The sequence below is a fragment of the Acomys minous genome (genome assembly GCF_964271855.1).
Source record: "Acomys minous genome assembly, chromosome: 14".
Lineage (NCBI taxonomy): Eukaryota > Metazoa > Chordata > Mammalia > Rodentia > Muridae > Acomys > Acomys minous.
In genome coordinates this window covers 105541502-105559784 of record NC_140496.1, presented here as the reverse complement: position 1 = coordinate 105559784, position 18283 = coordinate 105541502, and the positions used below count along the sequence as shown (strand labels likewise).

At 39.8% G+C, this 18283-nt stretch overlaps 1 protein-coding gene across 5 annotated transcripts; it reads left to right on the top strand.

Moving 5' to 3' along the window:
* The first annotated feature begins 331 nt into the window (after positions 1-331).
* IFI44L (interferon induced protein 44 like) lies at positions 332-13707 on the top strand. 5 transcript variants are annotated; one of them, XM_084755627.1, is made up of 11 exons: positions 332-506; positions 751-774; positions 1383-1589; positions 4742-5223; positions 5851-5899; positions 6837-7032; positions 7750-7902; positions 9423-9594; positions 10764-10864; positions 12728-12902; positions 13190-13707. In XM_084755627.1, the coding sequence occupies exons 4-11, from the start codon at positions 4752-4754 to the stop codon at positions 13243-13245; spliced, it is 1374 nt and encodes a 457-aa protein (XP_084611753.1). In that variant the 5' UTR covers positions 332-506; positions 751-774; positions 1383-1589; positions 4742-4751; the 3' UTR covers positions 13246-13707. The 5 variants fall into 5 exon arrangements, with proteins under 5 accessions (XP_084611753.1, XP_084611757.1, XP_084611755.1 ...); XM_084755628.1 differs by lacking the exons at positions 332-506; positions 751-774 and adding an exon at positions 782-1275; XM_084755631.1 differs by lacking the exons at positions 1383-1589; positions 4742-5223 and having other exon boundaries at positions 335-506.
* Positions 13708-18283: the final 4576 nt, after the last annotated feature.

Here is an 18283-nt window from a genome sequence, read left to right as displayed (position 1 = left end):
TGCCTTCTGTGTCTTTATTTGTTTGAGCTCTACCACCTAGATTCCGTGGTTTTATAGGGCTCCTCTGGGTGCTTGTCTCCTCTAAGGGGTTCACCACACAATGAATCTGTGATTTGGATGTCAGATACTGTATGACTTTTGTTTTGTTAATCTTTTGCTCTGTAAACAGGCTACTTCACTTTGGTGCACTGATCCATTCAGCAGTCTGACTTCCCCTTTCTCCCTGTTGGTTGCTGCTCTCCACTGAAACAAGGCACTGGTCTGTCAACCAGGGTCACTGCACACAGTCCCATGCAGCCCCTGTTGCTTGCCACTTCCTGCTGCTGAGCTCTCCAATTCCTGCCCTACCAATCACCACTGCGAGTTTTTTTGTCCTCCCAGGTCTACCTCAGCAAGCGCTGCCACTGGTGGTGTTGGCGCCACAGCCACCACCTCTATCGCTGTCCCTGTGCTTTAGCTCTAGCTGCAGCTGCCGCTGCCGCTGCGGATTCTCTGCTCCTCGGGGAGTCGGTGCTTTTTTCCGTGTTTGGGGTTGCACAAGGCTGTCCCTAGTTTGTTCCTGGCGCACTATGGTTTCTCCCCCTTTAGTGGGGTGCAGAGCTTAGTGTTCTTGCTTACGAAATAAGTCCAATTTCCTGCCTTAGTTTCTCTGGCATCTAAGCAAGGTGCACGCAGCTCGCCGCCATCTTGTTATCTCTGCGTACTTCTTAATGCTATTGATTTCATCTAATCCAGCTCATTTCCCCCCAGGTCTACAACAGTGCCAATGTACGGGTGAGTAAACAGGAACAGGAACGGTGAGGTGCTGCATGGAGTCGGAAAAGTGGAACCATCGTGCACTTGTTCCATGGAGGGAGTCTAGGCTCGAGGAGTGCCTGCCACCTGTGCCACCCGTTCTTCTTCTTTTTTTTTTTAATTGACCATGATTTAAAAAAAAAGTATTTTATTAATTTATTCATATTACATCTCAATGGTTATCCCCTCCCTTGTATCCTCCCATTCCTCCCTCTCTCCCATTTTCCCCTTACTCCCCTCCCCTATGACTGTGACTGAGGGGGATTTCCTCCCCCTGTATATGCTCAAAGGGTATCAAGTCTCTTCTTGGTAGCCTGCTATCCTTCCTCTGAGTAAGTTCTAACTTGATGTTTTCAAGAGTGGTTTGGACTTTGCAAAGCAGAGCTACTAACAGGCATGGGGTTGTTGTATGAAGAACTGTGAAAGCATTAGTGACTCAGGGCCAAGGACAAAGGCAATTTACAGGAAGGGCTTTTTAAGGTGCGTTCGCATGAGTCATTGCCATTTCAAGCGTGTCTGTGAGCAGTCAGGTGCAGGGATCAATTTTTCCTTCGTGGCTTTCTTTTTCTTACTCTCTTTCTTCTCAGTGAGGAAAACGAAAGTTAAGGGCAATTGGTGTGCAGCCAACAGCACACAACAAAGAATTTCCTGCTCTGAGTTTCAGCTTGCTTTATTTCCTTCTGACCTTGGAACCTAAGATAGACAAAGAATTTTCTGTTCTCCAACTGCCCCACGACTCAGAAAAAGGAATTGATCCACCCTTTGTTTCCATCTGCTTGAGGACTCCACAGCAGGTAAGCACTGCCTGGCCTCTCTTTGGGGCGACTACACTGTTCTCATTTATTTGTGCTCCTACTAACTAACTACGAACATCCTGCTAACTACCGGGAAAGCAAACTCTGGAACAACCTCCAAATATTTCTCACACATTTCAACTATGATTTGCTTCATTTAATCAGATTTGCTTTGGTAGGAAAGTATTACATGCCAAGTAAAAGCAACCCATGACTCTCCCCTCTGCTCTTATCCTTGCTTATTTCTCAGGGTGAAACGGAATCCGGGCTTGTGCACAGACCACACACGTTCTACCATGTGTGTAATGTATGAGCACAATCTTTGGGATTGCTTTGTGTTAACACTTTGTACAGATGGCACCAAACTTAGTTTCTCATGCTTAGTTTTCTTTTTCAATTAAAAGAAAATTATTTGCCTTTACCTATATTTGTAAAAAAAAAAAATAGAGCTAGCCTATTCATGTCAACTGCTACTGATTTCATTGTGCAGATGTGCCAAAATGAGTGTACCTGATCTACATATGTCTTCATAAATGGTGCAGGACCAGCTACACTTTCTGGTGAACTCTATGTGGCTATCAAGACAATGTCAACGATTCTGCTTTATATGTACATATATATACACGTGTGTGTGAGTATGAATGTGTGGGTGTATTTATCTTATGCCTATGTGTATGTGCCTGAGTTTTCTTATGTGTACCTCATAAATACTATGCCTGTATAAGACAGAAGAGGGCATCAGCCCCCATGACATGGGAGTTTCAGGTGGTTGTGAGGGTGCTGGAACTGACACCCTGATCTTCTAGAAAAATAGCAAGTTCTCTTAATTGTCACGCCATCTATCCACCTCCAGTATCAATATTTTCGAGTCTCTGTGTCTGAGACAACTGTTGGCACTGCTGGATTTTTATTCTTATATGAAATGAATTTGGCACAGTGCCATGTTACAACATGTCTATCTTTTTCTTGGCTTGTCATTACATCTTTAAATTTGATCTTCCCATTCTTGGTCTACTTTTCTTCTGTATGGTTCTTGGCTTCTTATAATTTCTCTGTAAGGTAGCTTTATAGAATGCCTTTATAATTCCCCAACTAGTTTTTATTTTCTCTTTTTATAAGACAATCATTTGTTTTCAAAGTCAATTTTATCTTTCCTTTATAGTTTATATCTTTAGTGTATTATTGTAGAAATCCAGTAACTAGCTCTGGATGCAATGACTCATACTAGAAATCCCATTTACCTGAATGCAACATATTGGAAGAGAAAACAAATTCTGTATGCCTCCAGCCTGTTGATATTTCTTCTCTGGATCTCTTCAGAATTTCAGCTCATTACCTGTGGAGAATGCTAGCAATGTGTTCTTTCTGTTACACCCCAAAATAAAAATTTGTTTTAATTCTATTAGTCTAGCTGAAGCTTTCTTTCAAATTTCAACATCTCAGGTGGTTGTGTGTGTGTGTATGTGTGTGTGTGGTGCAGATGCACACATCCCACAGCATTTGTGCAGCTCAGAGGACAACCTGCTGTGCCTGTACTTGCCTTTCAGTTTGTTTGAAGAAGGGTCTCTTCTGCACTGCTGTGCTACTTGGCCCACATGCTTCAGTGGATTCTCCTATTTTTGGATACCTTTTAGCAAAGGAATGCTAGTATTATAGATGAGCATGCCTATATCTGGCTTTACATGAGTTTTGAGAATTTGAATTCAGACCCTTGTTCCTGCATGAGGAACATTTTGCTCACTGACCCATCTCCTGTCCTCTCAGGGATCTCTTTGATGTTGGCCCCTACAACTTAGGGAAGTGCAATTCTAAATATCAAGTTTGTTCTTCTGTGTGAACTTTTATGAATCTTAGTCATATAATTATTTATTAACTTCCTACTAATTAGACTTACTGTATAATGGTTTCTAATTCTTCGAAAACAGTTTATACAATTTTTAATTTTTTTTTCACTTAGTAACTAGTTTGATGGCTCTGAGGTTAGCTGTCACCATAGGACTTGTTTATCTGTTGACTACTTTCTTATTTCTGTCATTTTCCTTTGTGAACTATCTTTGAATATATTTTCACCTCTGTCCTTTAATTCATAGGTTGACAAATTATAGTCTATGTGTGTTTTATTGACATGCAGTCATGTTAATTTGCTTATATATAGAATTAATATACTGTACCATAATGAAATATCTCAGAGCAGCTACCTTGATAAAGGGAAAAGATTCATTTACCTCAGAGTTACTAGATATCTAATGTTTTGTTGTCCAGCTATGGCACATGGCTGCGTCATGTCAAGGAGGATTGGATCATGTGGTACTATATAAATATGTGCAGAATATAGCACATGGACAAACTAGAAACTAGAACCCTAGACAATCTTAGGCTTTTATAATAACTCTCTCATGAAATATGATGAGGTTCCTATGAGCAATACCTTAGTTTCTTACAAGAGCATCCTAAATTCAACTTAGCTATGTCTCACTATGTCCTGCCTCTATTTTTCTATCAGTCAGTAACATACTAAAGGCAAGTCTCACAACACGTGAATCTTGGGGTAAAAACCATACTTCAGTTACAACACATATAACTATTGTGATTACAATGGTAGTCACAAAATCAGGGAAGAGAGCATGTGAGCCACAAAGCCTGCATAAATTATTTACTATTTGTCTTATAAAAATAAATTATTTCTTGACTAATTTTTAAAAATGTTTTTTGTCTAGTCTGGAATTTATTCTGTTAACCAATGTAAATTTATTTATTTAGAGACAAGATTTCATTACGAAATGCTGGCTGGGCTGGAACTCACTGTGTAGGTAAATCAGAGTAGACTGTAACTCATTGTCCATGTAGACCACTCAGGCTGGTGTTTTACTCACAGACCTCTACTTTGTCTTTGTCTCCTGTGTGCTGCGATTAAAGAAGTGTGCCATCATTCCTGTTAAATTTTAATGCTGTTTATCATCTCAAAAATATGTATTTTTCACGTAGAATTTCTATGCCTCCATTTCCACATACTACATTTTTTTTTGCTTCAAAATCATAATGTGTTTTAACTGGATTAGAGGACAATAAAGCTCGTTGGAATTAAATAGAAACGTGTACTTTAAACTGCTATATTACGACAGTCACTGAACTTCTATTTGTTTTCCTCCCAGTTACAGGAACATGGAAATGACAACCCGATTGACATGGATAGAGGAAAAGATTCTGGAAAAACTTCTTGGGAAAGCATCTTTGACTCTTCTTTATAAGTCTAGTGTTCATGAGTCTAGCGTTTTCAGGATGACTAAGACATGTTCTCATCAGGGAGCCACCATGACAGTAGTTCACCTGAATGAAGAGGTTGTTGGGGTTTTTATGCTGGAGTGTTTTTCCAGCTTACCCTCTGAAAAGCCACGTACTTGTGTTTGGTTTTCTTTTAAAAAGAATAATAGCCCTAGAACATCAGCTTTGTTTTTGGACACACTAGTAACAGTCAATAATGAACAGCTAAAGTTTCTCTCACCGTATGGTTTGTCACTCACTCTGGATCCAAGCAAACTCAAACTTCATCTAAACAATGCAGTAATAAAAATACTAGACCTTAATGTTAAAGTTATCTCTCAATATTTGGAATGTGAAATTTTTCGAGTTGATGGTACGTATAAAAGGGTAATGGGCCTCTGCAGCTGATTCTTGTCTTTGCAGTTATGCATTATAATTGGTTTGCAAGGGCAAGGAAATGATGAATAAACCTACTGTGCAGGAATAAGGACTGTAGACTCCTGTGAGAAAAAAATGCACATGTATAAAGACGGAAATGACCTTGTTGTGTCTGTCTCTTTGCTGTACCCACCATATTTATTGCCTTTCTTTGTTATTTAAAGCTACAGAAATGTTGTAAAACTGCTTCCATTGTTGGAACATGGAATTTCGGGTAGCATAAATCTGTGTTCCTGGGTCATGGTAACTCAAAATGCCTCCAGAACAGACTATCTCTTATTCTCTTAAAACAGACAGAGATGGAGATGAAGGTCGTAGGGACAGGAGAGAGGAGAGAGGATACGGAGAGAAGAAATGAGGGTGATAGCAGGAGACAAAGAGGGAGAAACTTTGACTTTACAGTTGCACAGATTCATCTTCTCTTCCTCTCAGGATGTTTCTGACTCGGACTCGCAGGGAGAAGTCAGGGCTACACAAACAGACCAGCCCTGCTTAGGAGGGGACTTGACCGCAGAGAGTCAAACAGTCAGGGAGCTTACTGTGCTGTGTTTATTTTCTGTAGGCATTAAGAATGATCCAGGCGTCATAAAAAGGATGGTGACTGCCAAACAGTAAGTTAGGCTCTTTACCTACTTGTTATAAATTTTATTAAGATTAGTTGCATTAAGAGTACTGACAATGAACTAGTAAGAAAGATAAAAAATAATATTACTTGGAATGAAAGAAAGTTGCTATTGACAGACAATATTGCAGTTAATATCAAAACAATATTCCCTTTTCAGTTTATAGATGTGAATATATTTTTATTTCCCCTTAATATAGTTTATTGCAAATAAACACTTATTCTCAATGTTAATATCTTTCAAAGATTTGTGTTCCAAGATTTATAATGGCTTGTTTCAGCTTAAGGTTTCATTCTGAATATATAAATACATATCTAAGGGTAAAGTATATAACCCGGTATGTTTAAGGTATTACACACAATATGTTTTAAAGCTGCTATCAGAATAAATGTGTAAGTAAACCCATACCTAAAATAGAATAAACTTTAGCCCTAGGGTAATTACACTGCTTTGTAGAAGATCTGCAGTTGTAGTTAATTCCTGTATTCTTTTTTTAAAACTTTTTTTCCCTTTATTAATTTATTCTTGTTACATCTCAATGGTTATCCCATCCTTTGTATCCTCCCATTCTTCCCTCCCTCCCATTTTCCCCTTATTCCCCTCCCCTATGACTGTTCCTGAGGGGGATTACCTCCCCCTGTATATGCTCATAGGGTATCAAGTCTCTTCTTGGTAACCTGCTGTCCTTCCTCAGAGTGCCACCAGGTCTCCCCCTCCAGGGGACATGGTCAAAGGTGAGGCACCAGAGTATGTGAGAAAGTAATATCCCACTCTCCACTCTACTGTGGAGACTGTTCTGTCCATTGGCTAGATCTGGGTAGGGGTTTAAGGTTTACCGCCTGTATTGTCCTTGGCTGGTGCCTTAGTTTGAGCGGGACCCCTGGGCCCAAATCTGCCTATCATAATGTTCCTGTATTCTAAACAGGCACCGAAGAAAGCTCATCTCTGCTCTCAGAGCCTACAGGCCCTATGAAGACTTGGTCTCAGAAGCTCGTATTCTCTTAGTGGGCCCAGTAGGTTCTGGAAAGTCCAGCTTTTTCAATTCAGTGAAGTCTGTTTTTCAAGGCCGCCTAGCTCGCCAGGCCATCGTGGGGTCTGATGAAAGCAGCATTACCAAGCAGGTAAGCTATCTAAGAATTTGTGAAAGACTGTGATTTACAGGTTAGAATCAATGCATTTGTTCATTTTTTTTTTTTTTTTGGTAATTTTATTTCAGAAACAACCCTTTTCCTAATCTACAATTAAATGCTAAGTACTTAAGTAAAATAGAAATAATTTTGCATCAAATTTATGTCCATTCAATAATATTATCCAGAGAAGCCTTTTGTTTTTACAGACCCAATAATTAGTTATATGAAAACATCTTTTTATACTTGTAAATATACTACAAGACTATAGCATCAATTTGTCATTGGTTCTATATTCAATATCTTAAAACATTTCTACAACTTTCACGAATTGCACCCTGATTTTTGATGTGGATTTATTTCAGCATGTCAGCATAGTCTAAGAACTCTAGGTAAGATGCTACAGGAAGAACTGAATCCATTAAGCATTAATTGAAATGCTTCAATGTTTGAGCTGTGGTGATTTCACAGACGGGTTTGGAACTTTCTGGTAAAGTACCATGTTAAAGCATCTCCTGTCCTTCATGTAGAAGAGCTATGAGTACACAGCTTGATGTGGTGGCTCACACCTGTCATCTCAGCCCTTGGGAGGCTGCAGCAGGAGGATCACAGTAGTGCCAGGCCACTATAAAAAACATTAGCTTTTTCCTCTTTTTCCTCTTGCCTTGAATTCTAGCAAACATTCTTTAACTTAGTAATTTTTTTTTACAGTACAGAATATATTCTATTAAAGATGGAGAAAGTGGGAAAACACTGCCTTTTATGTTGTGTGATTCCATGGGGCTGAATGAGAGGGAAGAAGCAGGATTGTGCATAGATGACATACCTCACATCTTAAAGGGTTATGTACCAGACAGGTACCAGGTAAGCCTTCTTCCACCCCAAGACTTATCTGATTCCAACATTAATGCTACTCTCCTTTAAATGGATGTATATTCATGAAAGAAATGTGAAGTCATGGTTGGTCCTATGGTCTGTGCAATTGAGAAATAAAACTAAATGGCGGGGCTTGACTTATGTGAACTTTAGGGGAGGTTCATAGAAATGTTCTGTTTACATGATTCTTTAAATAATGTAAACCGTGAATGAAGAAGTCATTTAAGTAGTTAAATGAGTGGTAGTTTAACTTTGTGAATGTTTAAGTATAGAGAAGATATTAGAATAAGTATCTACCGTCCGTTGAAATTTTCCATAAGGATACTGCCTGGATTTGGGTTAGATGTGTACCGATGAAGGGAGCTACATAATGATTTTTCTAAACCTTGGACTTTCAATATTTGAAATGTAATAATAACAGTGCCTGTGCTATAGAAGTTCTGAGAACACCAGGTGAGCAACACACCCTAGATGTTCAGCATTATCTGTGTAGCCCCTTCCTTTGGGTATAGAATGAAATGGAATTGGCTTCAATTTCTAAACTTTCAATCCTTTTTTTCCTCAGCTGAGCTTGAAGGGAAAGCTTGACTAGGGACTATGTGCTCATTCATTCATTTGAAATTGTTTATTAAAAATGTAATTTGTTCTAGAGAAAAAGAGAATCACTGAAAAAATGCACAGCTCATTAAGAGCACAGTTAACATTTTCAAGAGACTCACAGTTTAGTGAGGGAAAGGAATTGCATAGTTAAAGGGAGGAAGAGAGCAGAGAGATGAGGAGAGTACTATCCCCAAACCCTCAGTTTTCATAGCAAGGAATACGCCAACTCAGATCAACACTGAATACACAGGCACACACCACACACACACAACATACACACACCACACACACGCACACACTACACAAACACAGACAATACACACAAGCACACAGAACACATACACACCACACACACAGTACACACTTACAAATGTTTGCTGTATTTTAAAATCTATTTTCTCAGTAGTAGAAAGATCACTGTCCTGTTTGTGATAAGGAGACACTAACTTGGAAATTCACATTTCTTTCATTTCACTTCAGCTTACTTTACCTTAAAAAAATTAAGAAGAAATCATAGTCTTTAAGTTTAAACATCATCTCATTCTCTTTTCTCTGTCGGCCCTTCCCCATATATCAATCCATTTAAGCATGCAAAATTCTCATGCCTATATGATGCATAGCAAATCTTAATGGTATTTGTTTCTGGGGATTGGAGACTGAAGTCAGATTTTTAATAGTATTTGCATTTTCTTTGAATAATCGCAGTGGTTAATTGCCATTTTTACCAAAACAATAAAGTCATTTGTCTTTAAGAAAGATAAAGTGAGATCTTGACAATGAGAAATGGGCAGGGAGGAAGCTGTAACTAAGCAACCAGGGAGGAATCTGGGGGAAGAGAGTGATTGGCTGTGCTTTCTGCTGATTAAGCAGTCTCTGAACAGTGAATATCAACTTCTTTTTCTATATAGTTCAACCCACATGAGGCAATTCAGGCGAAGCACTTCATGTATGTCACCTCTCCACCACTCAAGGACAGGATTCACTGTGTGGTTTTTGTCTTAGACAGCAACTCTGTCAACACCCTGTCTGATAAAATGGTGGCAAAGCTCAAAAAAATTCAGAAAGATGTAGTAGACTGTGGTAAGTGTCATTACAATTCCATAGGAAGTTACAAAGTGAATGGTGAGGAATTACACATCCGGTTTCCTTGTGTAAATATCTTGAGCTCCAAGTTGGTGGCAAGCACAGAAGAGGTCATTGAAAAACTTGACTGATATACACCTTAAATGGTTGCCTTCAGAACTGAAGGATTAGGCTGTCTACAGTTTTTGTCTGTATAATCCTCTTGAGGTTTCTTAAAGGGGCTAACCTTCCCACAGGAATTAGCTAGTAAGATCAAAAGCAGGGTTCTGGTACTATTTTATTATACGTAGTAATTCATGAAACCATGCCTACAACCCAGGATACAGCGTTACCTCACCACTAAAACAGTCACACTCTGCCCCTTCACCATCCTTAACTACATGTGACCACTTCTCTATGGTTATAAGTCTTCATTTGAGAATATTATATAAATAGAATAATTTTTATGTCACCATTTGAGAATGACTTTTCAAACTTGGCCCAACACCCTTTCAAATTCATGCCAGAGCTTTTATATAGTGATTGCTTATTCTTTGTTTGATGAGTAATAGTTCCTGATACAGTTATATCAGGATGTGTTTAAACATTGTCCAGGTTTTAGGTGTTATAAATAAAATGCTTCTGAACATTAGTGCTTTCATTTTTAGGGGTCATGAGTTCCTCAAGGATAAGACTGATACGTCATATAGAAAGTGTATATTAATTTTTTAATCACTAAACTGCCACTCAGAGAAATGAGACCATGTTACATTCCAACTAGCACTATATGGTCAATCCAGGTTTTCTGCATTCTTTCTAATATTTGGTATTATTGTTGTCATTATTAAAAATTAACTTCTGTAATATAGATGTGTAGAAATATATTAACATGGTCTTAATTTGCTTTATCTAATGACCTACTTGACTCTTTAGTTCAATGGTGCAGCAGCCATGTTTCCCACTTTAAACACATACCAAGCTTTCAAGTTTACTGTGAGTTTACGTACATCTCAAAGTCAGATCTCATTTTAGAAGAAAATGACGTTTGGAAGAAGATCAGCTTTATGCTGAGATTTACTTGGAATATTTCTCATCCAACTCTTCATCTTACAGAGAGCTGGTGTTCATATGTATACTTAAAAACTGTCTTGGCACATTCCTATAATAATGATCTCTATTTGATACAGATATTGGACATGTAGCCTTGCTTACAAATGTGAATAACTGTGATAAAGTTCTTGATGACAATTTTCTAAACATGACAGAAAGTGCGACTTCTCAAAGTCAGGTAAAGAATGAAGTTTATAATCAGGCGATATAGGGATAAAGTCACAGCCATGTGCTTTGCTTCTCACTGTCTTTTCTATCTCCTCCTGCCAACTGTGTGTGTGTGTATATGTGTGTGTGTGTGTGTGTGTTCACACACAAAGTGAGAATTTAGTCAAGGTGCATTCAGTTTGGCAAGCCTGAAATGTCAGATGCTCAGGAGGCTGATGCCATATGATTGCAAGTTCAAGGCCTGTTTGGGCTACAGAGTGAATTCAAGACATGACTCAAAATAAAAAGAAAAAAAAGGTCTATACTGGGGATCAGGGCAAATGCTGGCGCTCTTAGCAGAGCTCTGAGAGTGATATGGAAGAACGGGGAGATAGCAGGACCCAGTGGGTTTAGGAACCCCACAAAGAGACCATCAAGGCTGGTGGATCTGGACCCAGAGGGCCTGCACAAACTGTTTCTCCAACCAAGCACAAATGCATGGAGTGAACATAGACACCCCTGTTCAGATATAGCTAATGCACTGCTTATTCTCCATGGTTGTGGGGAAAGTGGGGACTGCCTCTGACATGAACTCTGTTGCCCCAATCTGATCACCCCCTCTTTGTGGGGAGGCCTGGCAGTCAGAGGAAGGGGAATCAGGCTATCCTGATGGGCTATGGTCATATGGTGGGGGAGGAGGTCTCCTTCTGTCAGAGGTCTAGGGGAAGGGAATAAGGCAGAAGAAGGAGGGAGGGTGGGAATGGGAAGATACAAGTGAGGAGATAACAGTTGGGATGTATTCTTTCTTTGTTCAGTATGCTTAGTGTTTTGATTATTATGTTGTGGGAGGATTTTCTTTGCTGGTCAAATCTATTTGGAGTTTGGTAGGTTTCTTGTATATTTATGGGCATTTCTTTCTTTAGGTTGGGGAAGTTTTCTTCTGTGATTTTGTTGAAAATACTTTCTGGGCCTTGGAGCAGGGAGTCTTATTTTTCTTCTATTCTCGTTAGTCTTAGATTTGGTCTCTTCTTAGTGTCCCAGATTTGTTGGGTGTTCTGTGTCAGGAGCTTTTTAGATTTGACTTTTTCTTTGACTGTTGTATTGATTTCTTCAGTCATATCTTCTATCCCTGAGATTCTTTCTTCCACCTCTTGTATCCTGTTGGTGGTGCTTATGTCAATAGATCCTGTCCTCTTTCCTAGGTTTTCCATTTCCAGGATTGTCTCAGATTGTGTTTTCTTCATTGCTTCTATCTCCATTTTTAGGTCTTGAATGCTCTTATTAGTTTCCTTCTCCTGTTTGATTGCTGCTTCCTGTCCGTCACTAATTTCTTTAAGTGAATTTGCTCAATTCTTTCATTTCTATCTTTGTGTATTTCTGTTCTAATTCGAAGGATTTATTTTTCTCCTTTAAAGCCTCTATCATTTTCATAACCTCAGACTTGAAATCTTTCTCTCGTGTGTTGGATGTGATATTATCTCCAGGGCTTGTTGTGGTGGTGGGACTGCTGGTATCAAATGGTCCTGGGAGTAATCTGAATAAATTAATATTTTAAAAGGGGGGACTGTAGATGTATCTCAATGAGAGTGAACTTGCAAACATGTGTGAGGCCTTGAGTTCAGTTCTCATCAGCACAAATTACTGGATTGATTGCTCAGCTCATTCCAATTTATATTTCATTTTATAACCATAATTATCCATGTTATAATTGTATTCTGAAGAGGATTTATCAAGCCATTACCCTTTAAGTTTCTGTCCTTAATTGTACTTAATATTCAATTAAATTTCTAGTATGATATACTTCATATATATACATATATATGCTTCATAAATTTACATATATATGCTTCATAAATATTTTTCACATAAAATAATTTAAATATATTTTCCATAGGTAAAGAATGTCCATACCATGCTAAATATTCCTATATCTAATATCTTGATGGTCAGAAATTACGCTTCAGAGAGAACGTTGGAGCCTATGATGGATGTTCTGATCTTGACTGCACTCAGGCAGATGTTGCGGGTTGTGGATGATGCCTTAGAAAACTTTCCCCTTGAGGACAATGGTACTTTGGCTTCTCTCTAAAGGCTTAATGTGTTTTGGAAATGCTTCAGCTGAACCTCAATGGGGGTGGATGGGGCCTATTTACCTAGCACTGACATATATTGTGATATGTGCTCATTTCTGTTTTTTGTTTGCCTTGCTTTTGGAGCAATGTGAGGAATAGCACATGATTCTATGACATTAGTTTTCATGACTTTAGTCCAAATCTGATTGCTCCAAGGAGGGTCACTCTGCTGATGGTCTCTGAGACTCTGCCTTCATTAATATTTGCTGTTCTGTTTTTGCCAGCATCAGCTGATGGCTCCTTCAATGAGTCAGCTATCAAAAATGAATGTGTACCCTGAGAAGTGAAGAGAAGAGAGAAGTCCTAGAACAAATGAGCTTCCATATAACCATAGCAACTATAGTTTAATATCATGATGTATTTCCCTTCTCTAGCACATTCTGCATCTCTATACACCCTAATTTATTGCACAGTGATTACAAATGATGTAGATATCTTCTTTTCTAAATAGAGTGTGAGTTCTTGGAGAAGCATTGCAAATATGCATGATGACTCCTCTGTACCACTTTCTCTAACTTGGTGGTATTTACTCAGTTATCTACTCCATATGGATGGGAAGCCTCGTAGAGATACTGGAGAGAGAACAAGGAAATAAGGATGGAGTGGGTTTCACATATCTCTGGTTGGAAACACGAATGTCTCTAAACAAATTTAAATTGATTAAAAAGAGCTAGTTTTTATTAATAACTTTATTGCAATAATGTTTTAATTTTATAAAATAAAGTTACTTCCTGTAATGTTACCTTGCTTGATTTTAATCAGTTGAATTCCAAAGCATCATAACTGTGTCTCCAAAGTGGAACTACTGAGACATGAAATCTTACTAGTCACCAAGGAAGTTTGTCATGCAAGTCTTCCAAATCATTCTGAAGTCCCTGCAGCAACTGTCAAAGTTAAAACTATTGTTAAAGAAAAATAAATCTTATAATATTCTTTTCAGCTGTTTTGTAAATCTTCCTAATTCTTCAGTTTGTTTTTTACTTTTATTTTTAATATTATATTATTTGGGAAATAGCTATATTATTCTTTTTAATTATATGCATGTGTGTGTGCCTGTGGGTGGATATGTGAATATGAGCACAGGTGTGTGTGGAGAACAGGTGTCAGGTCCCTTGGAACTGAAACAGGGAGTCATAAGCCATCTGATATGTGTTCTGGGAATTGAAAGGGTCCTTTACAAAAGCAGTATGCACTCTTAACTGATGAGAAATCTCTCTAGCCGCTTAAATTTCTTTAAAAATTTTGTTTTCATTCAACAGATTCTTATCCTGACAGTCTATCTTACCTTCAGCCAGATTACTCTTTCTTCTGGTTACTTCTGGGTACTGAGAGGACAAGAATTCCTTCAGGATAGGTATGATGAAACAGGTCTTCCTAAAGTAGTGTTTCAAGGGAAACTGTGCTCTTGTGAATGTTCAAGATCCATGGTGCCATGAAGATACATAGGTTTATTTTTTAACTATTGGTTTCTTGTGAGTTTCACATCATGCACCCCAGTCCTGATCTTCCCCCCATCCTCTCTCCGCCCTTCACTCTTGCAACTTCCCACCCCAAATATAAAACTCACAAAAACCAAGCAGACAAAAATGAAGCATAGAAAACATCTCATCATGGAAACTGTAAGTATGCCACAATGGGTCCCACTCTATATTCCTCTGTCCACGCATCTTCACTTGCAAATGTTCATTGCAATGAGTCATTGGTCTGGTTCGAGGTTACTGGCTTCTGTGACACCATCAACACTGGATCCTATTCTCCACACTGTGTATAGAGCTATACCTTGCTATCAGTGTCATGAAGAGACCATCTTGCCAGAAGGTGACAAGTCTTCAATCTATAAAGAGGTGGCATAGTGTAGCCTATGAAGGAGATACAGAACCTAGAAGGAAGGCGACGTGTAAAGGCTAAAGGAATGAGGCATGGAAGGACTGTCTATAGCAATGTGCATACTCTTTGGGAGTAAAAGACTTTAGGCCAAGTTTGCTGTCCAGAAAAGCCCAACATGCCTAATAACAGTTTATAAACACACACGTGTGTTGTGGAATTAAATGTGAAATTGAAATTCCCACAGGGAAAGACTGGCAAGAGAGGGCGTCAAGAAGGCTGAAACTTCTAACCTTTTAGGACTTGCTGATTCCCCAAGCAATTCCCTGGTACGCTGAGGGACAGTGGGCCATACCACTGTTGCATTTTAGAAGCTATTCAGGGTTTTTGAAAATGTATGTAATTTAACATTGAGCAAGGTATGCAGCCAAAGTCATTAAATTCTTTCTTAACAAAAAGTGTGTTAATGGAATAATAGATGAAGCGTGAGTGTCACGTGAGGCAGGGGGATGGTGTGGAGACAAAGCGTGAGTGTCACGTGAGGCAGGGGGATGGTGTGGAGACAAAGCGTGAGTGTCACGTGAGGCAGGGGGATGGTGTGGAGACGAAGCGTGAGTGTCACGTGAGGCAGGGGGATGGTGTGGAGACGAAGCGTGAGTGTCACGTGAGGCAGGGGGATGGTGTGGAGACGAAGCGTGAGTGTCACGTGAGGCAGGGGGATGGTGTGGAGACGAAGCGTGAGTGTCACGTGAGGCAGGGGGATGGTGTGGAGACTGTGGAAGTACTGGTACTAGAGCCCTTGTGGTGGGTAAGCGATACTTGTGCGTCACAAAGTGGTGGTTTCTGAAATTTGTGGCTTTGTGCCAACTCAATATCTACCACATGACGCTGAGAGCGTCTGCTCTGCCGGATATAAGCCCATGTGTTCTTAAGGAAAACAGTTTAACAGATTATCACTTGTTGGTTGATTTGTTAACAGGTGGGTCTGGAATTAGCTCTAGAGAAAAAAACTTGTTTGGGGTGCCATCTGGCTCCACATGCTCCAGAGATGAGTAGATAGCCCATCTCCGACTTATCCTAATTCAGCCTGCAGGCGGCCCTGGAGGTGAGGGTGCAAGGTAAAACCTACCCTGAGCCTCTAGTATCATCGCAGTCTGAGGCTGAAGTCACCACTAGGGAGCTGTGCTCATCAGCAGTCTCACAGTGATCTTGATAACATCCTGCCTGTTGTCTGTAGATTTTGTAACTGAAAGACATACTCCTGTCTGGGGACTAAGATGAGGCTAACAGTTTCATCAATTTGAATACATCTCTCTCTATGCAGATTCAAAAACCACTGGCAGACAGGGTGAGTGCTTCACACTAGGAAAACCAATGCAGATATAAGCTGGAGAGTTCCAGTCCAGGTGGGATTTATCAATAATACACACTCACATTGAACACTTATGCTTTCCCTAGGTTCAAGAAAAACAATGTACATATCAAATTTCTTGTTTTATTTTTCATTCTTTTTTTTCCTTAAATAATTTATTCAGATTACATCCCAATTGTTATCCCTTCACTTGTATCTTCCCATTACTCCCTCCATCCCTCTTTCGCCCTATTCCCCTTCTCTAGGCCTGTGACAGAAGAGGACCTCCTCCCACACCACATGATCACAGCCTATCAGAGCTCATCTGAATAGCCTGCTTCCCCTTCCTCTGAGTACCACCAGGCCTCCCCACCAAGGAGAAGTAGTCAAATAGGGGGCACCAGAGTTCATGTCTGAGTCAGTCCCTGTTCTCCACACAACTGTGGAGAATGTGCTGTCCATTGGCTAGATCTGAATAGGGGTTCTAGGTTTACTGCATGCATTGTCCTTGGTACAATAGTTTGTGCAGACGCCTCTGGGTACAGACCGGCCAGGCTTGATGGTCTTCTTGTAGGTTCCAGGACCCTCTGGGTCCTCCTATCTTCCCATCCTCCTATACCCTCTCTCACCTGGAGTCCCAATAGTAAGTCTGTCCCAATCCCCTGCTGAGTGAAGACTCAGAGGACATCCATGTTGGGCTAGTATCCAATTACAAGTGAGTATATACCATGTGTGTCTTTCTGGATCTGGGTTAACTCAGGACAATCATTTCTAGTCCCATCCGTTTGCCTGCAAATTTCAAGATATCCTTGTTTTTAATAGTTGAATATTAGTCCATAGTGTAAAGGTACCACAGTTTTTTTTTAATCTATTCTTTGACTGAGAGACATGTAGGTTGTTTCCAGATTCTGGCTATTACAAATAAGGCGATTATGAACATAGTTGAGCAAATGTCTCTGTGGTGTGGTGGAACGTCTTTCGGGTATATTCCAAGGAGTAGAATAGCTGAGTCTTGAGGGAGCCCCATTCCCAATTTTCGGAGAAAGTGCCAACAATAATAAATGGGACCTCATGAGGCTGAGAAGATTCTGTAAGGCAGAAGACACTGTCAACAGAACAAAGCAACAGCCTAGAGACTGGGAAAAGATCATCACCAACCCTACTTCTGACAAAGGGCTAATATCCAAAATATATAAAGAACTCAAGAAATTAAACACCACCAATCCAAATAACCCAATTAAGAAATGAGGTTCAGAGCTAAGCAGAGAATTCTCAACAGAGGAATATCGAATGGCTGAGAAACACTTAAAGAAGTGCAAATCAAAACGACTCTGAGATTCCATCTTATACTCATCAGAATGGCTAAGATCAAAAACTCAAGTGACACCACATGCTGGTGAGGATCTGTAGAAAGGGGAGCATTCCTTCATTGCTGGTGGGAGTGCAAACTGTACAACCACTGTGGAAATGAATCTGGCACTTTCTCATTTTTCCTTTGTATATCCCAGGCTGCCCTTGAAGTCACTATCCTCCTCCCTAGGCTCCTCAGGGTTAGGTTTTCAGGTGTGTGCCACCACACCCAACAGAGAACACCAATTTCTCAAAGGTGCTCATTTATTTAGGTAAGGACAGCCTGACTAACCTCTAGAAGGGACTCACAAAGACAGTCTATCACAAGAGCTGGCCTTTCTTCCTTTCTCTAACTGCTCACCTGGAAACCTGCCATAAGCCACTTTCTAAGACTCACCTCCCTGTGGTGTATGGCACCCATTCTTTTTTTTTTTTTTTTGAGACAGGGTCTCTCTGTGTAGCCCTGGCTGTCCTGGACTCACTCTGTAGACCAGGCTGGCCTCAAACTCACAGCGATCTGCCTGCCTCTGCCTCCCGAGTGCTGGGATTAAAAGTGTGCACCACCACGCCCGGCTTGACACCCATTCTTTAAGTTCAGCAGATAAAAGAACCTGGAAGCCAATGGTCTAGGATGTCTTTGATGGTCATTTTTTCTCTTTGCGATTATAACATAATTATATGTTATATATCATTTCTTCCTTCCCTTTTCTCCTTCTAAAATATCCCATATGCTCCTCCCTATTCATTTTTAAATGCATGGCTTTCCTTTTCATTAATTGCTGTTATATGCTAA